This window comes from Solanum dulcamara, chromosome 9, assembly GCF_947179165.1.
Source record: "Solanum dulcamara chromosome 9, daSolDulc1.2, whole genome shotgun sequence".
NCBI classification, from domain to species: Eukaryota; Viridiplantae; Streptophyta; class Magnoliopsida; order Solanales; family Solanaceae; genus Solanum; species Solanum dulcamara.
Genome location: NC_077245.1, coordinates 74,771,281 through 74,796,343, shown reverse-complemented (window position 1 = coordinate 74,796,343; position 25,063 = coordinate 74,771,281). Strand labels below are relative to the sequence as shown.

The 25,063-nt window shown below is 33.4% G+C and overlaps 1 protein-coding gene, 1 long non-coding RNA gene and 1 pseudogene across 3 annotated transcripts; 2 read left to right on the top strand and 1 right to left on the bottom strand.

The window, feature by feature from the left end:
- Positions 1–614: 614 nt before the first annotated feature.
- Positions 615–6,444, top strand: LOC129904590 (ABC transporter F family member 1-like; annotated as a pseudogene). The gene is made up of 5 exons (XR_008770456.1): positions 615–712; positions 791–1,001; positions 1,085–1,319; positions 1,936–2,660; positions 5,975–6,444. The product of XR_008770456.1 is annotated as an ABC transporter F family member 1-like (transcript).
- A 3,780-nt stretch (positions 6,445–10,224) lies between these two features.
- Positions 10,225–10,723, bottom strand: LOC129904666 (protein SMALL AUXIN UP-REGULATED RNA 12-like). The gene has a single exon (XM_055980242.1). The coding sequence runs from the start codon at positions 10,631–10,633 to the stop codon at positions 10,235–10,237; it is 399 nt and encodes a 132-aa protein (XP_055836217.1). The 5' UTR covers positions 10,634–10,723; the 3' UTR covers positions 10,225–10,234.
- A 6,751-nt stretch (positions 10,724–17,474) lies between these two features.
- LOC129903261 (uncharacterized) lies at positions 17,475–18,155 on the top strand. The gene is made up of 3 exons (XR_008770229.1): positions 17,475–17,705; positions 17,808–17,841; positions 17,929–18,155. It is a non-coding gene; the product is annotated as an uncharacterized LOC129903261 (long non-coding RNA).
- The last annotated feature ends 6,908 nt before the right edge of the window (positions 18,156–25,063 follow it).

Here is a 25,063-nt window from a genome sequence, read left to right as displayed (position 1 = left end):
TTGTGGTTGGCTATATGATTCTGCAATATCCATTATGGTTTATTTGGGCACATTTCATTCTATTTGTGGACATATTTAGCTACACAACACCACCAACATATCAAATGTAATCCCACTTGTGGGGTCTAGGGAGAATAGTATGTAAGTATATTTGTTTTCGATAGATCCTCAACTCAAAACAAATGTAATCAAAGCATGATAGAAGGAAAAAACAGGCTTGAAAAATAGAAAGATAAACGGAACAAATGAAACAACATTTAATAGTGAAAATTAGGAGAATTAGATACTACGCATATACTAAACTAATACTACAATACTGAGCTACCCAACATATTTACCTATATTTTTTCTTATATTGAATCGTTTTGGCTTGCCTATGCATAGGGGAAAATTCAAGTGTTATTATGGTTTTTATGTGTTCGTCATCTCAAATTTTGCATTATACATGGTAACAAAATTTGTGATATTTCTTAGGTTCCAACCTTGTTTTATTAAATAAGGTGCATATTGCTGTCAAGAGGAGTGCATATTTATAATATTAAGTCGTAAAAGAAGCTGAATATTAGCATGCATAACCTTTGGATTCTACCTTTTGTTTGGAATATCCTTGTTTTGATTTGGTGCTCTTTTTGATATAGATAGAATCTTTATCAGTCACTTTCCACGGACATGATCTCATAGTTGATTCTGAACTGTAGCTCAACTATGGCAGGTAAGACTTGTTATTTTCATGTATAGCTGTGTATCTTGCCTTAATTGATGTTGAAGTTTTGAAATCATATTTTTGCAGACGTTATGGTTTGTTGGGATTGAATGGCTGCGGGAAGTCTACTCTTCTTACCGCCATAGGATTGCGGGAACTTCCCATTCCAGAGCACATGGATATTTTTCATCTTTCACGGGAGATTGAAGCCTCTGACATGACCTCTCTTGAGGTCGTCATTAATTGCGATGAAGAGAGATTGCAATTGGAGAAAGAAGCTGAAGCATTGGCTGGGCAGGTATGATGCTGTTAAATTTCAATTAATGTTCCTTTGTCTTGGTTTTCCTTTGGATAATATGATTAGTTTCATCTGTATTTTAGGACGATGGTGGTGGAGAGCAACTTGAACGGATCTATGAGCGTTTAGAAGCTATGGATGCAGCCACTGCAGAGAAACGTGCTGCTGAAATCTTGTTTGGGCTTGGATTTGATAAGAAAATGCAAGCAAAGAAAACACGTGATATTTCTGGTGGCTGGAGAATGAGGATTGCTCTTGCGCGTGCCCTATTTATGAATCCAACAATTTTATTGCTTGATGAGCCCACAAACCATCTCGGTAATCTTCTCTTTCCATTTTCTAGCTCTAGTAGAATCAATCTTTCAGAAACTATTAGGGTTTGGTTGTGCTCCATTTATATGGACAATGTGTAGTCTTACACGTTGAGTTATCAGTTATATAGTGTCCTAAATTGAATATAAAGGGCATCCAAAGCGATTCGTAAAGATCTTGAGTCGCTACACATTGTCTGTTTTTAGTTGGATATGTAGATTATTTTTTCACATAGTATCTGAATGAATCTGAACTATTCTTTCGCCACTCCATCCTCACACACATAACATCCAAAGTGTGAACCACATAATCGGGTTACATGTGTGGGGGGGTGATGAATTGCATAACATGCTATACTGGGTATAGGAGGGCACCAAAAGGGGTCTATAAAAATCTTGAGACACTTCAGATTTCCTTGAGATCTTGGGTTAAATACTCGGTTTCTTTTACAGTACACACATAAAGATACTGTCTGACACCTCTATATATCATTGCAACGTGATTTCAGCAGCTCTCCTGGCTGTTTTTATGTTTCCTTTTACTGTTAATTTATTACAAAAAAAATTCTTCCTAATTTCATGGGTCTTTTAGAGTTGACATGTGTAATTCTTCTTGAATGCAGACCTAGAGGCCTGTGTGTGGTTGGAAGAATCCTTGAAGAACTTCGAACGCATTTTGGTTGTCATTTCACACTCGCAGGATTTTCTCAATGGTGTGTGTACCAATATCATCCACATGCAAAACAAGAAGTTGAAACTCTATACAGGTAACTACGGCCAATATGTGCAAACCCGTTCAGAGCTGGAAGAGAACCAGATGAAACAGTACAAATGGGAGCAGGAGCAGATTTCTGCAATGAAGGAATACATTGCTCGCTTTGGGCATGGTTCGGCTAAACTTGCCCGTCAAGCACAGAGTAAAGAGAAGACATTGGCTAAGATAGAGCGCGGTGGGCTTACTGAGAAGGTGGGGAGGGACAGTGTCCTGGTTTTCCGGTTTACTGATGTCGGCAAACTTCCTTCTCCAGTTCTACAGTTTTCCGATGTTACTTTTGGCTACACGCCTGATAACCTCATCTACAAGAACCTTGATTTTGGTGTAGATTTAGACTCCAGGATAGCACTTGTGGGACCAAATGATGCTGGAAAGAGCACACTGCTTAAGCTGATGATAGGGGATTTATTTCCCACTGATGGCATGGTTAAGCGGCACAATCACCTAAAAAATTGCACAGTACCACCAGCACTTAACTGAGAAGCTAGACTTGGAATTGTCAGCTCTTTTGTACATGATGAGAGAGTACCCTGGGAATGAGGAGGAGAAGATGAGAGCAGCAATTGGTGTTGGGTTTAATTGATAGGTTGAATGGGAAATTGAGGGAAAAAGAAGTGGAGAGGAAATGATATGTTCTCTCTTATTTTATTAAATAAGCTTTGGTCCCACATAGGTGGTGGAAATGAAAAGTCTCCTATTTAAAAATAGAAGCACTCCTTCATGTTGCTAAAGGGTCAAGAAGAGGGTCTCCCCTCGCGCCGTCGTCGTCGTCGCTCGGCTTCGGCTTCGGCTTCGGCTTCGGCTTCTTTGGATTTGGATTTGGATTTGGATTTGGTCAATTGATTTGATTGATAATCTTTTTGGACCAAATTTTCTTTAAATTTTTAATTAATTAATATTATTTATTTAATTAATTAATTAAGTGGAAAAAAAATCCTGACCCGCGACCCGTTTCTTCCCGGATTAATTTAAAATTTCCCTCCATTTTTTCCAACGGATTTTTGAATGGTTGCAACCTTGTCCGAAAAGTTGCAAACCTTCTCAACAGGCAAATCTTTTCCCAACAGGTGCCTTTTCTGTAACAAGAATAACATCTATTCGGGTGTTAGTGGCACTTGCAGCTGTATATGGTCTTGAAATTCATCAAATGGATGTTAAGACGGCTTTCTTAAATGGAGAATTGGAAGAAGAAATTTACATGGAACAACCTGAGGGTTTCGTAGTTCCACGTAAAGAAAGGAAAGTGTGCAAACTTGTTAAGTCACTTTATGGACTTAAACAAGCACCTAAACAATGGCATGCAAAATTTGACCAAACAATGTTGGCAAACGGATTTAAGATTAATGAGTGTGACAAATGTGTTTACATTAAAAATACTCCAAATCATGAAGTCATTGTTTGTTTATATGTTGATGACATGTTGATAATGAGTAAAGATATTGCCAAATGTAAATGCTACGAAGCGTATGCTTGCTAGCAAATTTGACATGAAAGACTTAGGGGTTGCTGACTTAATCTTAGGAATTAGGATCCATAAAACTCCACAAGGTCTAGCATTATCACAGTCACATTATATTGAAAATATACTTGATAAGTTTAAATATTTAAATTTCAATGTTGCAAAAACTCCAATTGATGTAAGTTTTGCACTTCAAAAGAACGAAGGTAAAAGTGACTCACAATTGGACTATGCACGAGTTTTGGGAAGTTTGATGTATATTATGAATTGTACACGACCAGATATAGCATGTGCTATTAGCAAGTTGAGTCGATTCACGAATAATCCTAATCAAACTCATTGGATGGCAATGAAACGAGTCTTGGGGTATTTGAAACACACACAAAACTATGCTTTGCATTATAATAAATATCCCTCAGTAATTGAGGGATATAGTGATGCAAACTGGATCACCGGATCATCTGAAGTTAAATCCACAAGTGGATATGTTTTCACCGTTGGTGGAGGAGCAGTGTCTTGGAAATCATCAAAACAGACATGCATCGCCCGCTCTACAATGGAGTCTGAATTTATAGCTTTAGACAAGGCTGGTGAAGAAGCTGAATGGCTTCGAAATTTTTTGGAAGATATTCCATTTTGGCCCAAACCTTTGGCACCCATATGTATACATTGTGATAGCCAAGCGGCAATAGGGAGGGCAGGAAATGTTATGTATAATGGAAAATCGCGTCACATTCGACGGCGACACAGTACTGTTAGACAACTACTCTCTAGTGGTGTTATCACTATTGACTACGTAAAGTCAAGAGATAATATATCGGATCCACTAACAAAAGGCTTATCTAGAGAGGCTGTTGAAAGATCATCGAGGGGAATGGGGTTAAGGCCTAGGACAAGTCAACATGGCGGTAACTCTACCTAGTAGACTGGAGATCCCAAGAACTAGGTTCAAAGAGATCAAACAAAGTTATGATTGACGGTTCAACATTGTCAAATAACTCAACCCATTCTCGTGATGATGACAATGTTCAGAAATAAAGGATAAAACCTTAAGGCTTTTAATGAGTTAATAAAGCTTTAAAGGTTTTTTAATGATTATCTAAATCTGACGGAAAATAACTAGATAGTGTGTCTATAGGACTACACGTTTAGAAATCACCTATGTGAATGTGAAGTATAAGCCGCTTCAAGGGGAATGACAGTAAAGGCCCATTCTCTATGCATTCACGAAACCAGGCGGTGTTCATGGCTGAAACGAACACAACCGTGAGAACCATAGATGGTTGATGATTGATTGTGTGACTTATGTTGTCTAGTTATACAACAAAGTTCGACGGTTCAAAGATATCGCATCTACCGATTGATCGAGTATATCCTATATAAGTTCACTATGGAAAGTTCAAAGGGAAACCTACTTATCCAGATGCAATTAATCTTCGCTTGTATATCACACACTTATCCGTGCATTCCTTTATCTTGTAGACATTCCCCATTCATGTGGGGGATTGTTGGGTTTAATTGATAGGTTGAATGGGAAATTGAGGGAAAAAGAAGTGGAGAGGAAATGATATGTTCTCTCTTATTTTATTAAATAAGCTTTGGTCCCACATAGGTGGTGGAAATGAAAAGTCTCCTATTTAAAAATAGAAGCACTCCTTCATGTTGCTAAAGGGTCAAGAAGAGGGTCTCCCCTCGCGCCGTCGTCGTCGTCGCTCGGCTCGGCTCGGCTTCGGCTTCGGCTTCGGCTACGGCTACGGCTTCGGCTTCGGCTTCGGATTTGGATTTGGATTTGGATTTGGATTTGGATTTGGATTTGGATTTGGATTTGGTCAATTGATACGATTGATTGATAATCTTTTTGGACCAAATTTTCTTTAAATTTTTAATTAATTAATATTATTTATTTAATTAATTAATTAAGTGGGAAAAAAATCCTGACCCGCGACCCGTTTCTTTCCGGATTAATTTAAAATTTCCCTTCATTTTTTCCAACGGATTTTTGAATGGTTGCAACCTTGTCCGAAAAGTTGCAAACCTTCTCAACAGGCAAACCTTTTCCCAACAGGTGCCTTTTCTGAAAAGGTATCAACAGTCTATATATATCTGTAAAATCTTCAGAATATTCCATACGAAATTCTGAACATACCATCTTCTTCTTCTTCTTTCTGCACTTCCTAAAATCGTGTGATATACATCCTTCAAGTGGTTCTCTGTCATCAAAGATTTGCAGTACCTCTACTTTGGTGAGTAATCGTTCTATCCTGGGAGGAAAGATTCCAAAAACCTCGGGTACTTTGAGGGGAATAATTTCCTTAAGGACACACTGTGCACTCAGTGGGCTCGATTCTGTTTCTGCATTAATATTTTCAGATTCTGTTTTTTATTATTTTCAGAAGTTTCTGTTACTGTTTAATATTTTCCAATACAGTTTACTAACAATTGGGAGGTTTGGCTTCACAGGTAAAGCTCAAGTAATGGCTATGGAGAACTTGTCAGATGGTCAACGTAGTAGGGTGATTTTTGCATGGTTGGCTTTTAGGCAACCCCACATGCTGCTGTTGGATGAGCCAACCAACCATCTTGATATTGAGACCATTGACTCACTTGCAGGGGCGTTGAACGCATGGGATGGTCGGATGGTTCTAGTGAGTCATGACTTTAGGCTCATAAACCAGGTCGCCCATGAGATATGGGTATGTGAAGATCAGGCTGTGACACGGTGGGAGGGTGGCATCATGGACTTCAAGAAACACTTGAAGAAAAGGGCTGGATTGGGTGATTAAATTAGTGATACTATGTGTTTTATTTTAGGAAGTGTGATGGCATCACTGTTTCCTCTTGGTGGTTCAGTGCCAAGGCGTAATGGTGAAACATCAATAAGCCACATCACGGTAGCTGAGGGGAGAAAGTGAGGGTGTCTTGATCACTATATTTTAACTAAATTCCCAAACTATATTTTTTATTCTTTTAACCTTAAAATTTACATTATTTTCCTCATTTTTTTGGCAAAAGCAATTTTATTCAAACACTCAACGACTTATTTATAAAAGTAATTTTTAGCACTTCAAAATTCTAAAAACACTTTATACATAAAAATTATATTTTTTAAGCCCATCTAAATGGGCTCTAAGACCCAAGAGAGAGTAAGTGATCGAACCATGGTCACTGACCGTTTGAACTGTGGTTATTGTTCGGTCTTAGTACGTTATTTTTTGTCCATTTTACTCTAATTACATATTCACCTAGGTTTTGGAGAGGATACATTACAGCTTATTACTTATGTTATTTCTATTCTATAGGATTGCTATGATGTACTTCAGATTTTGGGATTCTGACAGCTATTATGGATTTTTTAATATCATTTTCAGTTCAGTATGAGCCCGTTTGGATTGGCTTTAAGCCTGTTTGGACGTGTTTGTCTAATGCTAACTTTAAGCCAGAAAGTTCTTAAAGTCAGTCAAAAATGAAAAGTTAGTATTCCTAACTTTTTTTTTTCTAAGTGCTTAAAGTCATTTTCTTTGACCATGGAAATTACTTTTATATCCCTTATGTTTGAACTAAATTCTCAAACTACCCTTTTTATTCTTTTAACCCTAAAATTCACATAATTTTTCTCATTTAAGCACTTTTATCCAAACACTCAACTGCTTATTTATAAAAATAACTTTCAGCACTTTAAAGTTCTAAAAGCACTTCATACATAAAAATTACTTTTTTAAGCTCATCCAAACGGGCTCTATATCTGTTTCTTTTCTATTTTATTTTCAACATGAAGGGTGAGTCAGTAAAATTAGCAGGTTGTTACGCTATTATCTGGTTCATAATACTTGGAACGTATAATTCTTTAATTATTTAGTAGTAACATTGGTGACTTTTGAAACAGGACAAATACTAAAAAAAAAGAAGAGATTTTTGTGATAAAATAATACTAATAAAGAGAAGATGGAGAGAGTTGTAGAGATTTTTATTCTCAATAATATATTGATACAATTGAGGCAGGGGAGCTTCCTATAGAAGAAGACGTTCTTGGAGTTATCGGGTATGAGTGGAGATGATTTGATCGGTTCATGGATTTTTTATTGGAAAAATTACTAGGAAAAACATTTTTAAATAAATAATTATTGATTGTAGCGATATTTTTTATTTATTACTATTTATAGCAATATATAACAATATTATGATATATCTGTCATGTATTAAAATTAAATTATTCATGCAATATAAATGTATTATAAATGTTTTAAAATATATTATACTTGTTTGGTAAGAAATTGACACAACGTATTATAAGTGTATTAAAATATGTGATAAATATATTATCCATGAATAAAATTTGCATTATATGAGTTTTATAAATTATTATCGCTAATATGTATTAAAGTAGGTGATTTACAAAAATGACCTTGGACTAAACTTTTGACCTTGCTTAATCAATTGGTAAACTTTTAAGTTTAACAAATTTTGAATTTTAACCTTGAAGGTTTGGCCATGACGAGGGTTAAAAGTTTTAGATTATCCATTTCCAATGTCATTGATGTAATTTCTTGAAGAAAAAGGTAGAAAGAAGATCCAAGGGTATAATTAATGGTCAATAAAATGGAAGAAGAATCATGAGATCGTAAGTTTAAATTTTTATAAAAATAAAATATCAAATAAATACTTTCCACTCACCTAAACTTTGATGGACAGAGTTAGGCAGCACGAACCTAATGTAGGGGCAGAGCCACCCTAGAGGAACCTGTGATAGGGGAAGCCACTTTGTCACTACTTGATGCAGAGTTTTTCAGCGTATATATAAATATACAATATGCAAGCAAAGTACTTTCTCCTGACCACTTTACTTGTCATTCTTCCAAAAAAATAGATGATTCAAAATAATTGTTATTATAATTAGTTGTTTGTTTATTATATCTTTACCTTAATCATAAATATGGAAGCAATACATAAAAATAATTTAGTCAAATTACCCTCTAGTTAACATTTTTTTAAGTATGCAAAATAAACATGACAAACAAAATGATCCTGAAAGAGTATCTAATAGGTTTGGAAGAAGCATTAAATTGATAGTTTACTACTAAAAGACAAGTGAGTACTTGGAAGTTGGAAGAAGACAACATGTGATGATATTAAGTCATTTTTTAATTGATAGACAAGTGACCTATCTAATCAAAATAGACTTCACAAGTAAAAAGGAGACCAAACACAGAAGTGGGATCCCCACGTATTATAGTGTTTGTACCTTAGGTTTAAGAAAACTCTCCTTATAAGGAATTTCTCCATTGGTGGAGAGCACAAATAACTATTTTTAGGATCCCTATTTAAAGAATAATCGAGATTTAAAAACTTTTAAAATTTAGTCGTCTCGTAATTAAAATCAGATCTATATCTAAACTTTTAAAGTGAATTGCCTATGTCTAACTTTAGATATGAGGTTTGAAATTACAATTTGAGATTCAAATATATAAATTTGATGTTAGGTTAAATAATCTTTAACTTTAAAATCGAAATATTATACTTTAAAAACATTAACCCAAAAGTCTAAAGTTGGGGATTGAAAATTTCATCTCAGTATGTTATTGAACTTAACATATGCTACTCATGATTAGTTGGTCTTGAATAAACCCTAACCATTACATTTTGGACCATATATGTCACTATCCACTAATGGAGCCTCATCTTATCTAATTAGTATTGATATTGCCACATGACATTAATCTAAACCTTCTATTTTCAAACATCCCAACCACTGTAACACCCCAAATCCCACCACACACTTGCACACTCTTAATTTATACACTCATACTTCAATTTTCGTATCCAACTACATCTCACTTGTCATTGAACTTAATGAAATGACTCACATGCGTCAAAGAATTGGTAAACAATGGAGGGTTTAAATAATGTTATATACATAGCAAAATCTGGTACTAATTAGACAAGGTAGGATTCCGTTAGTGGATAATGACTCATATGGTATAAAATGGTAATGATCGAGGCATATTCAAGACCAACTATTAAAGAATGATACATAAATAAATAAGTGAATTCTTTCTCTTTCTTATTTTCTTGGTTAATATCGATTTTTCACTACGCACTTATACAAAAATTAGAATAAATTAAATTAAAATAAAAAAGTAAAAATAGGGTGAAGTAAATCACTCAGTAAAAGAAGGTAAATCTTCATTATATACTCCAACAGTATAACAACATATACTTTTTTAAAAAAATGTACATGTAACATGCAACAACTCAACCATGGTGAAGAAAGGAAAAAGAAACAAAAAAAAAAACTATATATTATTAATTAACTGAAGTTGTAACTTGGCGGGATAATCAAGAATTAGAAGCTACCATCCTAAGGGATGATCAATTATCCCTTTATCCAAATCCTCGTCTTAACGGTCAAAAATAAAAAATGGAGCGATTCAAGAAAAATGACATGATCCATATATATCGTTTTGATATATGCACTCCTTGGTGAAAAATCGTAATACACTCTGATTAGGAATTCTTACCAACTGCTGCAACACTCGGGCTTCAGCATATATATTAAACCAACGTCGAGTACCCTTAATTAACTTATCGAGAGACTTGATAAGATAAGTTAATTGGAGTTTCAAGAGATGGGAAGCAAATTTGCCTTTTTTTTTTATTTTAAAATAAAATAAAATTCTTTGCTCCATTATGTTTAACAACTTTTCAACATACTTGATTGTTCATGAATCAAAATTCTCTCAAATTCACTTGGCCTGCATGGCACTGTTAGTGCACCATCATGATCAAAGCCATACTCCTCAGCAGCTTGTTCCAATAGTTTCAAGAATGAAGGATTTGTTAAACATTTCAATGGTACCACAAATCTCTTCAATTCATCCTCATCAACAGCTATCACTGCAAAATGACCTTCTTTAACGTCCTCAGGCACGTTATTTGAGGAGTCATTTTGATTTGGTTGGATATGCTGATGCTGACTATCAAATTCGACCGACAATCTTTTTACCATTGAAAATCTCCTTTGTAGTTTCTCCAACACAATCTTCAAATTCATTATCTTGTTCATTTTCCTCTTTCCATTGGTTCTTGCCATTGTGATAAAACAATAAAATTATCTTCTTCTTTTTTTCTTTTGATTTTTTTTGACTCTCTAGGGGATTTGTTTTCTTGGTCTTTTTTTGTAGGGTTTTCTAACTTGTTGTGCTTTTCTAAGTATGTTATGCCTAGATTATATAGTGTTGGAGTGAGAAGTCCTAGTTTCAAAGATAACATCTAAGGGTGTGGCTTTTGTTGGGTTAGCTATAACCGTCCAAAATATATATTCTTAAATATTGTTCGCTTTTGGGTCAAGTATGTATGATTTTTTCTTTAGGTCTCACACAATTAAGATTATCCAACACTTTATAGCTTATTTTCCTTTCTACTTTCCATCAACAACAACATATTTAGTCATGAAATCTCACAAGTGAGGACTGAAAAAGTAGAGTATCAACAGACTTTACTCTTAGCTACCTCATGAAGCTTAGCTTGGTAAAGAGATTGTTTTTGAATCCTCTTCAAGGCATAATATGGAACTCTTTTATACTTTCGGTATTTAATTTGTTAGCACACACCCAACAAGTTGTTGGTTAATGAAGTGGGTTAGCTGATCAGAATCATAAAATTTTAAGTTCGAATCTCAATAGAAGAAAAAATAACAGGTCATGATATCTTCCTATCAGTCCAAGTGAACACGATAAACAAAATTATTCGTTATTTATACTGATAAAAACAATTACATTTTTCGTTAATTCAATTAGGATGCGTATATGCTGACCGACCTAAACACCACGTTGAAAAGAAGTACATAGTTAGACGGACTTTTGGCGTAAATATTGGGAGACCAAAGCATGTGAATGAATTTTCACTTATGAAACGTCCCTTTTAAACAAGTCACCAATACAAAATTGAAACTATATAGGCCCTATATATTTAACATATACTTCCAATTATATAATGAAACTCTTTATATTTTCTAACTTCCCTTATTTAGTCTTTTTCCACTTCACTATACGAAATCTTTCTTTGATACTTAATTGGTTCATTTTCTTAAATATTACTTCATTATCAATGACACTTGATATTTACTTTAACAAGGTATCATCCAATAACGTTTAGAGAAGCTTGACTTTCACTTTCATATCAGGAATACCAACTTGCATTATCATTAGTTTAATAGTAATGCTGAATAAATCGATTGAAATTATGGGATGGATACGTTTTTCTTTATTTACATGCATATGACAAAATTTACGAAAAAAATAAATTATAATGTACGCATACAATAGACAAATATCCTTTGGAAATGAAAAAATGTGAATATTTATTTTGAACACGAAGTAAAACCTTAAAGGGTAAATACACTATTTGAATAATCAAATTGCATAAGGCATTTAAGTACAAGTTGTGGACTTAAAATAGCTAGCTTTTGCCCAGCTAGACACCATACAGTTCATGGAAATCATCTTATCCTAATTAGGAATAGAATGACACATGACTCATCAAATCTTGAATTTCTGTTTTGTGATCCTGAAACTTCAAAAAAGAGTGGTGTCAGTTTTATAGAGGCAATGAGTATTGTTAATTAGGTTGTCATGAATGGATCAACAAAATTAGAATTCAAACGGAGTCAGTCAGTTATATTTCAAAAAATTCATGAACTAATATACATGAAGAGCTGAGATAATTTTGAATTCTTATTTTATGATCTAGAAAGTAAAAAAACAGTGACAATCCTATAAAAACAATAAGTATCATTCACTAGATCGTCACGAGTGGGACCCAAAAAAACTTGGAGACAAATGGACTTGGTCAATCATATTTAGAAAAAATAATAAACTAATACAAATGAGAAACTTAAATAATGCTAAATTCATGTGAATGATCAATTCCATTTTACCTCAAAAAAATTTGAGATCAAATGGACTTGGTCATTCAATATTTCAAAAATTAATGCGCTAATACAAAACAAAAACTTAAATAATCCTAAATTTATGTTTCGTTAAAAAGTGTGTGTAAACATTAGAATTATATTGGATTTAAATTCGTAAATTAATTTAGACTATATTAAATTCAAAAAAATAGTTCAAATGATGTGGCAATTCAAGTCAAATAAATGATCCACTAAAAGCACACCGTGAGTCAAAGTTATGTGGCAATTCAATTCAAATTAAATGAGCCACTAAAATCACACCACGTGTCAAAGTTATATGGCAATCCAAGTCAAATTAAATGAGTCATTAGAATTATGTCATGTGCCAAAATTATGTGGCAATCCGAGTCAAATTAAATAAGCCACTAAAATCATGCCACGTGTCAAAGTTATGTGGCAATCTAAGTCAAATTAAATGAGTCACTATAATAATGTTATGTGTATATGTGACATATTCTGACCAATCAAATTAAAGCTCTTCACCAAAGAAATCTAATTGGTCAGTTCAAACCAACCAATCAAATTACACCCTCATACCACTCCCTACAATTATAAATAGGGGTCCTCATTATTCTCAGAGGGGAAAAAAGAACAAGACGCAAGAAGAGAGCTCGTGGATCAAAGGCTGCAAATTTTCTACAAAACTACAAAGTTCAAATAATCAAATTCAAGTTCAAGTTCAAGATAAAAAAAGAAGGCAAATATCAAAAAGTTTGAGATCAAGTTACTTGTTTATATTTATTATTCGTCATAACCGTACAAGTGTTCGTGACGAATACTTCAAATCCAAATTTGAAGATGGAGATTCAAGATCAAGTTATTCAAGCCCTTGACTTTAAATCAAATTCAAGTTCAACATATTCCATATTATTTGAAGAATCAGAGGATTATCATAGAGATTGTAACACGCACTACATTTTGAAATCAAATATTACCTTTTGTTACTCCAATTTTTCAATCTTGATTATTTATTTTTCTCGACTCACAAATTTATTGTTTACAGTGTGCTATCCATTTTTACTCCTTGAATTGTGTCTAAACATATAGGACCCTAAGTAGTCTCATCAACAACCTGCATTCCCATCGAATTATATATATATATATATATATATATATATATATATATATATATATAGAGAGAGAGAGAGAGAGAGAGAGAGAAAGAGAGAGAGAGAGAGAGAGAGAGAGAGATCGAACTATATTAAATTATATATAGACCGAACTACATAATCGATAAAATTGAGTATTAATACAAAGCTTTGTATCAATTAAATTTACGAAGATAAGTGAATTCGAACGATAACATCCACCATAAAATAAATTATCGCCTCAACAACCTGATTCATATATATATATATATATGAACAAAAAATCATACATAAAAATGTATAAGATCTAGATAAAAATTATTGAGCATATGTAAAATATTGTACGAAATAAAATACTACCACCACTCAAGCATTACATGTTATATCATCTCATGAACCATAATTGCCCCCACTAACATGGAAATTATAGTTCTTTGTTATATATGGCCAAATTAAGATGAGGAGCGGAGATAGAAGTTCGAATATATTGGGTCAGCGGAGCTCAATACATATTTACTGTTTAAATAATGTTGTTTTAAAATAAATTTTGGGACATATTGGGTCAGGAAAATTTAGTACGTAATTATTGTTTCAATAGTGTTTTTTTAATTTATAAATTTGTTGGTCAATTTTATTTAATCATTAGAATTATTTACTTGTATCAATTGAGTACTAAACATATGTAAGACCTCAGGCGTGTTTCAATTGAGATTGGTGTTTATAATTAAACGAGATAATATATTTATCTGATTAATACCTAATAAAAGCTTAAAAACACTACAAAAGATTTTATAGATTTTGAATCAAAAGTGTCTAATAATAATAAATAAAAAAATTCTCATTGGGAAAAACTTAATTTAATCACTTCAAGTTACTACATGAATTAATTAACAACATCAAAAGTTTTTAAAACACTAAGTTAATTAATTTAGTGAAACACTAAGTTAATTAATTTAGTGACTTTATACGTAGCATCTTGATTCCTGAATATATATACATATGAAACCTTATCCTTATATATTTATAAAGATATTTTCTTTGCTTAGCCCTTGATGAGTTGACCCATATAGGTGTATTTGATAAAAAAAAAGTTGTGAACTCATAATTAAATAGTAAATATTTTTTGATTCGTAATATAAAATTTTGAGTTAAATCCTTATATGTATCGCAATCATTTTTGTTAGAAAACAATGTTTTATCTGATTCTTGATTATATATGTGTGTGTGAAGCCTTATCCTCATATATTTGTAAAGATATTTTCATTGCTTAGCCCTTGATGAGTTGAGCTAGATAGGTATATCTTTATTATTGATCAAAAAGTCTCATCGACTCGTGATGAAGTGATATATTTTTTTTATTCTTAAGTTGAGATTTTGGATTTAATATCCTGATATGTGTCGAAGTAGCCTTGGTCAGAAAACAATGTTTTAACTTTTCCTAATAAAAAATTGAGTTTCAATATAGATATCGAATACTAAATGAGAAATAAAAAAAAATATTTCTATTGTATATACTTCAGCAAGGACTTGAGACTCAATAAATTATTATAGTTTTAATTGACTTACACATAAAATCATAAGGTAAAAAAATAAAATAGGCGTTGTAAAAATTTTCAATTATCTTAATATTTCTTTCATTTACATGAATTAAATTAATTTTTATATTTCATATTTTGATTAAATATTATCAAATAAAATATATCCTGTATTCTTGATGACTTATCTCCAAGATCTCAAAGGAAAATATTAAATACAACAAAAAGCTCCCAACAAGAAAAAGATACTTTTTGGCTTTTTCAAATATCCTAACTATACACGTGTATTAATTAGGATGAAAGAAACTATTCATTTCGTTTTATTTTATATGTATTAATTTGGTTAGATACATATTTTTTTTAAAATTAATATGAAATTTATGAATTTGTTTGTTTAAATGTAAAATATACATGTAGTAAAGTCTTTGAAATCTTATAATTTTAAACATATCATTAAAATGTCTAAATTAGTAAAGCATTGCTAAATATAAAAAGTGATTTTTTAAAAAAAATAAGATATAAAATTAAAATGAATGAAGTATTTGATTTCTTTTTTGCTTCTTGACAAAGAAAATTTTTATTTATTTTTTCCTTTTTTCGCTTCTAATTTGAAAATTCGACTTTTTCTCAATGAATAGTCTTGTCTAAGGGGACAAATTTATAACTCATATATTTGAGCACATGATGCTACAAACAACTTAAACTTTTAGAGTCAAGTGTATATTTTTTCTTTCTTTTTTGATACGATTTTTATAGCCGTTCACTTGCTAGTTGTCTCTTATTCAATTTAATAATGCAATAAATATGTATATATACAAAATAAAAACTTTCAGAAAAATTATAAAGTGACTAAACAATAACTTATGTGGCCAAAAAGTGCAAAAGATCAATGAGTCAAATGATTGATGCTTAAGGTGTTCTCTCTTTCATCACTTGAAGCATGAAAACCTGAGCTTGTTTGAGCTCACTTCCTTCTTGAATCTGAGAAGGAAGAAGAAAGGAAGAAGAAAGGAAGAAGAAACTAGAGAGAAGGAAGAGAAGATTAGAATAGAGAGAGAAAGAGAGTTCACATTTTTCAGCATCTTCAAAATGCCTTAACTAATGTTTACATATACCAAATTAGTTGTCTAACTGACTAACTAATTTGGTTAGTTATTTCTAACCATATAGTAGGTAAAATGACCACACTACCCTTGATTCTAACTAATACTTCTAACTTCTTTTTTCATCTCAACACTCCCCTTCAAGCTAGGAGGTGCAAAAATGTTTAAAACTCCTAGCTTGGATAAAAGGTACTCATGTTGAGCCCTGGGCAGTCCCTTTGTCAACAGATCAGCTGGTTGTTCTTGGGTTGACATGTAGTCGATTTTGATCATGCCTTGCTGCAACCTCTCTCTAATGAAGTGGCAATCTATCTCGATATGTTTTGTTCTTTCGTGATACACAGGATTGGCAGCAATTTGGATAGCTGCTTTGCTGTCACTATATATCTGCACTGGTACCTTCATTTCAGCATCAACTTCTTTCAACATTCCCAGCAGCCACACAAGTTCTGAAACAGTAGAGGCCATACTTCTATATTCAGCTTCAGCTGAACTTCTGGACACTGTGGTTTGTTTCTTGGCTTTCCATGAAATAAGAGATTTTCCCATCTTGATTAAGTAGCCTGTGACTGATTTCCTGGTGAGTGCACAGGCTGCCCAGTCTGCATCACAGAATGCTGTGATTTGATTATCTGATTTACTTGACAGTAGTATACCTTGTCCAGGTTGCCTTTTCAGATACTTAACTACTCTTAGAGCTGCATCCATGTGAGATTTCTTTGGCTGATTTAGGAACTGACTTAATGTTTGGGTGCTGAAGGCTATATCTGGCCTTGTCATGTTGAGGTATAGAAGTTTACCTATAAGTTTTTGATAGGCTGCCTGTTCTATTAGAGGATCTTGTGACTCTTCCTGCTTTTGGTTTACATGCTCATCATAAAGCTTTGATGTAAGCTTAATGTTGGCATCTATAGGTGTTCCTGCTGGCTTGGCTGCAGTCATCCCTACTTCTGCTATCAGATCAAGTGTATACTTCCTCTGATGCATAAGTATTCCTGCTTTGGATCTTGAAAATTCAATCCCCAAGAAGTATTTGAGCTCCCCTAAGTCCTTCATCTTGAATGCACTTTGTAGAGCTTTCTTTGTCTCTTCTATCAACTTTAGGCTGCTACCTGTGACCAACATGTCATCTACATACACAAGCACAATTACAATACCTTCTGCTGACTTGTTGATGAACAAGGAGTAATCATATTGGCTTTGTTTGAACTTGAGGGATGTAAGAGCTTCAGTAAGTTTGTGGTTCCACTGCCTTGGAGCTTGTTTGAGCCCATAAAGGGACTTTGTTAGTCTACATACCTTCTCCCCTTGACTGACAAATCCCTGGGGTAGCTGCATATATATTTCATCCTCTAGGTCTCCATGTAGGAATGCATTGAAGACATCTAATTGATGAATGGGCCAATTTTTGGATGCTGCAGTGGAAAGAATGGCCCTGACAGTCACCATCTTCACAACAGGGGAAAAGGTTTCTTTGTAATCAATTCCCTCTTGTTGACTGTATCCTTTAGCTACTAGTCTTGCTTTGTACCTCTCAATTTCACCTGTTGATTTGTATTTAACTTTGTAGATCCATCTGCAACCAATGGGCTTCTTCCCTGCAGGTAAGGAAGTAATTACCCAGGTATTGTTGCATTCCAATGCTTGAATCTCTGCCTTCATGGCTTCAATCCATTTGGGATCTTTGATAGCTTCAGCATAGCTGGAAGGTTCTATCACAGAGGAAGCTGCTGCAATAAAATGTTGATGAGAAGGTGAGAGGTGAGAGTAGCTTACATAGTTGGACAGAGGATATTGGACATCCTGATTAACATTCAAGGAGACAAAATCCTTCATCCATGTGGGAGGATGTTTAGACCTGGCAGATTTTCTAGTGAGAGGAGGATCAGGCATATCAGTCTCAATCACATCTGTAAGTGTTTGTATAGGCATATAGCTTTGCTTATCACCACCTGGATGCACACATGAAGCCTCTTCTGATAATACAGAAGGAGAAGCACCTGAGAGTATGAAGGGAGACAGAGAAAGCTGTGTAGCTGTCTCACCTATGTCTTGCAGGTTATCCACAAACAGCTGCTGAGTTGCACAATCATCAGCCTTGGTAAAAGGAAATATATTTTCTCTAAAGGAAACATCCCTGCTAACAAAGAATGTGCTATTATGCAGGTCAAACAGAATATAGCCTTTCTGCACTTCTGAGTAACCCATGTGCACAGTTGATCTTGATCTGGGGTTGAGTTTGTCATGTTCAGTGAGGTTCTTTGCAAGAGCTAAACAGCCAATTGTTCTCAAATGAGATATGTCTGGTTTGCTGCCATACAATCTTTCATAAGGAGTGTGAAAGTTAAGGACACTACTAGGAAGTCTGTTAATGAGGTAGGCAGCAGCTAGCACACAGTGACCCCAATACCTGATAGGTATTTTAGCTTGAAATCTGAGGGCTCTGGTGACTTCTAGTAGGTGTCTATGTTTCCTCTCAGCCACACCATTTTGTTGAGGTGTGTATGGACAAGATCTTTGATGTATAATACCCAATGCTTTGAACATACCATCACATACTGAGTTAACAAACTCAGTACCATTATCAGACCTTAGGACTTTGACCACCTTGCCAAACTGAGTTTTTGTATACTGCAGGAACAATTTAAGAGACACACATACATCTGATTTGTGTTTGAGTAAAAATAGCCAAGTCATTCGTGAAAAATCATCAACAATTGTAAGAAAGTACTTGTTTCCATCAAAGGTAGCAGTATTATAAGGTCCCCAAAGGTCAACATGTATCAACTCAAAACAGCTACTACTTTTGATGATGCTAGAAGGAAATACAGGTCTAGTTTGTTTTGCAAAGGGACACACCAAGCAGTCTGACACCTTATACTTACTAACTTTATTCATAGTAAACATCTTTGACAGTACAATTGAAGATGCATGTCCTAGCCTTTTATGCCATAGCTCCATATCTAACACCTTGTCTGTTGGATGAGCAGCATCAACATAGTGTGCAGAATTCGTAGTCTGACTTGTATCACCTTGAGTTAATTGACTCCATAGCAAATACAAGCCTCCCTCTTCTCTACCAACTTCCTTCACCTTCCCAGTGTAAAGCTCCTGGAAAACACAGAAATCAGGGAAGAAGGAGACTGAACAGCCTAATTCCTTGGTTATTTGGCTAACAGACATTAAGTTATACTTGAACTCTGGAATATGAAACACATTTGTGATCAGACTTTTAGATGGTAAACTACAAGAACCAACATGAGTTACTTGAGTGGTACCACCATTTGGTAAACACACATCCTTAGGAGTGTCAAGCTTATGTACAGACTTCTTTAGCAGCATCTCCAGCTTAGACACCATATGATTTGTGGCACCTGTATCCACAATCCACACATCACTATTTTCAGTCACAAATAAGGCCTTACCTGCATTATTTGCCTTATTGCACTCAGGTGCATTGGCTCTTGGACAAGATTGTTGGTTCATCATCATAAGAATTTGCTCATACTGATCCTTTGTGAATGTACACCCTTGAAGTAGTTGTTTGACCTCTCTCTCAGCTGTCTTGTTGGGAGTAGTTGTTGTTAGTTTGTCTGCAGTGTGTTGTACTGTACTACTTCTGCCCCACAGTGGTTCATCAGCCACATTTGTGTTTAGACCATAAGAAAAGTTAGCCTGACCTGACTGCTGAGATTGACTAGTGAGACTATTAGTATCAGTATGAACCATGTTTGCATTCTGAACTCTCCTTTTTGACTTGAAATCTGGGGGATATCCCACCACCTTGTAGCAGGACTCTTTTGTGTGTCCTCTACATTTACAGAAATCACAGATTAAGGAGGTATTCTTCTTGAACCTATTGCCAATGCCTGAACTATTTCCAGCTCTGGAGTACATAGCTACTGACTCTGAATTTGATGCATATAGTCCCAAATTATTGATGCCTGTAACCACAGCCTTTTGACTCTCATCTCCTACTATCATAGCATATGCTTGATTGATAATAGGCAAAGGATCTATCATGAGAATTTGACTCCTAGCTTGATGATATGTGTCATTCAGTCCCATTAGAAACTGATATAGCTTTTGTCTGTTCATGTGAGCTACAAAACCTCTGGATTTCTCACAATTGCAACACGGTGAGGGCACCAACACTTCAAACTCATCCCACAATGCTTTCAGCTTAGTATAATATGTTGATACAGAAACTGTTCCTTGTTGCAAAGTGGCTATCTCCTTATGTAGACTATAAGTTCTTGACCCATCAACTCTGTCAAATCTCTCTTGCAGGTCAGTCCACACACTCGATGCATTTGAAGCAAATGCAATTCCACTCAGCAAACTCTTCGAAACTGAATTCATAAGCCATGACAACACAATTGCATTTACTCTTTCCCACTGGCCCCATAGTTCTTCACCATACATTTCTTTTCTGCACGTTCCATCCACAAGCCCTAATTTATTTCGACCTAGTAGGGCTAATTTGATTGACCGATTCCACAGAGTATAGTTTTCAATACCTTGCAACTGGAACGATATGATGCTAATACCACTCACATCCGTAGGGCTAAGGAATAAGGGATGATTATAGTCAATACCTTGTCCATTGTTCCCTGCTGAGCTTGCTGAACTTGGTATGCCCACTCGTTGAGTTGAACCAGTAGCTTCGCCTGTCATTTCTTCAAGTTTTGAGCTTTTTGTTGCGGAAATTAGTGTTGATTACAGTTTGTGCTTCGACGAAGCTTAGATCTGTAAACACAAGATCGACACTTGACTGACTCTTTGACTCTGAGCTTTGAGTCTTTGAATCAGCTGTTCGAGCCTTTGTTGCAGTGATCACTGCTCTGATACCATGAGCTTGTTTGAGCTCACTTCCTTCTTGAATCTGAGAAGGAAGAAGAAAGGAAGAAGAAAGGAAGAAGAAACTAGAGAGAAGGAAGAGAAGATTAGAATAGAGAGAGAAAGAGAGTTCACATTTTTCAGCATCTTCAAAATGCCTTAACTAATGTTTACATATACCAAATTAGTTGTCTAACTGACTAACTAATTTGGTTAGTTATTTCTAACCATATAGTAGGTAAAATGACCACACTACCCTTGATTCTAACTAATACTTCTAACTTCTTTTTTCATCTCAACAAAACCTTTTGCAAAAATGCAAGGTAAGTTGCGTAAAATAAAATTTTATGGTCCGTTCTTTTCTGAACCTCATGCATAACGAGAAATTAGTGTAGCAGAATGACCCTTTTCTTTTTTCAATTTTTAAGAATGATTTTCTTGAGTTAACAGTTTATCGAAAACATTCTTTGTACTCTCACATAGATAGAAGTAAGGTCGGCGACTAGGCGTACACCTTGCCTTCTCTAGATTTCCTTGTTGGGATATAAAAATATATTAAATATGTTATTATTATTATTGTTGGGATATTATAATATATTGAATATGTTATTATTGTTATTGGGATATTATTGTGAAACTAAATGAGCAAACCAAAACAAATAATTGAGAATTGGTCCACAGTATATATAACATGAGGAATAGCAATCTGTATAGTCTGTTTTGAGGGTAACAAAATAACATGGTCGACACATAAATAAGGGAAACTCTTTAGTGTTTTCATTTTCTCCAATTTGGTGTTGGGGTCTCTTACAGCTATTTTGAATATAGAAGCTTAATAATTTTTCTAACCTGAGAGGAATTGAGTTGTTAACATCATTTAGGAACTTTTTCTAATTGTTTGTGACTTGTTTTTATACATATATGATATATGTCTTTTCAAAATAAAGCATTATTTAACATTATTTTGTGCTTCTTCTTTTTCCCTTTTATTTGTGACAAATGTAGTCTTTGTTTCTTCTTGCAACTTGGCAGACGGCTTCTTTTTTCTGAAATAATGGACTTGTGAATATTATTATTAATTTTCAACGTTAGTGTCAATCTTTTTTTTTTTACTTTTGTATTAAGGTCCTCGTAAAATATATTATTCATCTCTGAATTTTTTCTAATTTATAAAAGTCAACATCTTTAAAATATATTATTCATCTCTGAATTCTTCTTGCAGCTTGGCAGGCAGCTTCTTTTTTCCGAAATAACGGACTTGTGAATATTATTATTAATTTTCAACGTTAGTGTCAATATTTTTTTTTTTTACTTTTATATTAAGCTCCTCGTAAAATATATTATTCATCTCTGAATTCTTTCTAATTTACAAAAATCAACATATTTAATTGTATCTTACAATAATAATTCAGGATATATAAGTGTCACTAACTCATATTAACAAAAACAAAATGATTAGAAAGTTTTGTATTGATATAAATGAGTTGCTTATATTTAACATTTGTTTTTCGTACAAGTTCACATTTAATATTTGTCCAATAAAAAATTACTAAATATTAATTTTTTAATATTAGTATTTTAACTTTTTATTCGTATATGAAGCGCGAATAAATACATTGATTTTTTAATAATATTCTACTGGCTCGAGAGGTGGAGTAGCTATACGTGAACATTTTTTGTCATTATTTTTTAAAAGAGTAGGTAAATACCTACATATATCATATATCAAAAAACAAATGAGTCTTCAATGTTTTTGGAAATAAATCAAATAACTTTTATCATGAGACACAATATCGATCGTTCGTGTGAGGATTTTCAAAGAATATTTGTGAACATTTTGGGTCATCATTTTTGGAAAAAGGTAAGGGTAAAGCCCCTACATGTATCAACAAAGGATAATTGAGTCTTTAATGCTGATCAACATGTTGCCGTAAAATTGATAGGACTCTTTTATTCTTAATTAAAGATCTCGAGTTCAAACTTTGGGTGTAAAGAAAAAATCATATTGAGAGCGCTGCCCTCATAAAATGACCATGTAATGAGTGAATTCAGATTAATCAAACTCTAATGTGGATACCACATACCGAATAAAAAAACAAAAAAAAAGTATCTACAATGCTTATAGATAAATTAAATAGCATTTTTTCATGACACAAAATTGTTCAGACTCTTCTCTAGAGTATTTAGAATTTGACTAATCTATTTGTTGAAGGTATATAAACTCAGAATTAGGAAGGTTTTTAGCTTAGTTCCTCTCTAGTACTTTTTAATTATCCATAATAAATAAGAGACGCATTCAAAATTTCAAGCACATGAGCACGAAATATCATTGCACTCACTAATAATTGACAACTGATACAAACTTAATATACAATCAAAAATATTTATAAATTATTGACTATTTAGATAATTTGTGGTTGCTATATAGCGAATTAAATGTTATTATAAGAAATATAAAATATAATATAACATAAGAAATTGATTCCAAGAAAACTTAATCATTATAATGAAATGATATCATACATATGATGAATAGATACATAATTGTGTGTCAATATTTTCGATTCACTATATATAAATCGAGGCAAAATAATATAAATGAGTTATAACTCAATTTTTTATTTGCCTCTCGTAAACAATATCAACGATGACAAATTCAATCATGAGTTCACAAATTCAACAAAACTCATTATTTTGTGGTCAGATCTATCTACCTATACTTATGAAAAAACAAGTATGAATTTAATTAGTAATACACAATTGTTTACTTCAACTATTATTATAGAAAAAAGAATTTGACGTACCACTTCAATTTTGTAATTTAAAATTAATATATTCATCGTAATAAAAATAATCTGACTCACATATATTACACCACAAAGTTGAGATGTATATAGACCCTGATGGTAATTTAATCAAGTAGCAAATATGTGTACTAAGCATTGTACTGGAGAAAAAAATAACTTAGGAGACATCATTTTATTGAAAACAGTGTATCAGAGAAACCGACATTTCAAATGTGCAAATTTAATTTTGTGTCATTGTTGACAGTTCATGATTCTCCCAAATAATTCAATCATCCAGTAATAGGAACAGAACTGAATATAAAATTTATATTGTTTGTTTAAGTCAATATTTATTTCTTATGTGCATCAGTCATAGGTTTATTTTTCTGATGATTGACATGATTAATATGCCAACGTATTGTTTGCTTTTAGGATTCTAATGTTAAACTCGTAATTTAATTGCCTTATTTCATGTTTGTGATTGCCTAAATTTTGCATAAAACAATAGGTCTTTTATAGATTTCGTCGAGAGCTTTCTGACAATATGTAAATCATAATTATCGATCTTATAATTTATGAGATATATTAAATTTTTAAATTTTAGAACTTAATTATGACAAATATAACCTCAAATATATGACAATTCATGTTTGATGCAATAAAAATTTTTATTTGAATTATTACATTCCAAGTTAGAAATGTGAGTTTGAGCAATGTGTTAGTGAAAATATACCAAAGTAAAAGACTATTTGATCAGCCAATTGAGTAACATAAAGAGGACAGCAGTCAACCATTACAATAATAATATAACCAGTGAAATCTCATAAGTGGGATGTATGGAGGCTAGGGTGTACACAATTAATACTACCTTGTAAATTATCAGTTGACCATTTCAAAATCGTCTATATATTTAGAGAAAACAACAAAGTGGCAGAGGAGGTAGAGAGGTTATTTTCGAAAAAAACTCGATGTCATGAATGTGGCAAATCCAAGTACAAAGAAGAAGAAGAAAACAGTGTAGAAAAAATATAGCAACTAATAGGGAAAGCATTTCAAAGCCCACATGAAAAGAATAAGAACAACAAAATAGTGCGATTATCGAAATATATAAAAAACAAACGATGGTATATATCTTTTTTTTTCTTTCAAAAACTGGCGGGAAGAGGAAGAGGTAATCGGGAGGAGATTACAATATGGGGAA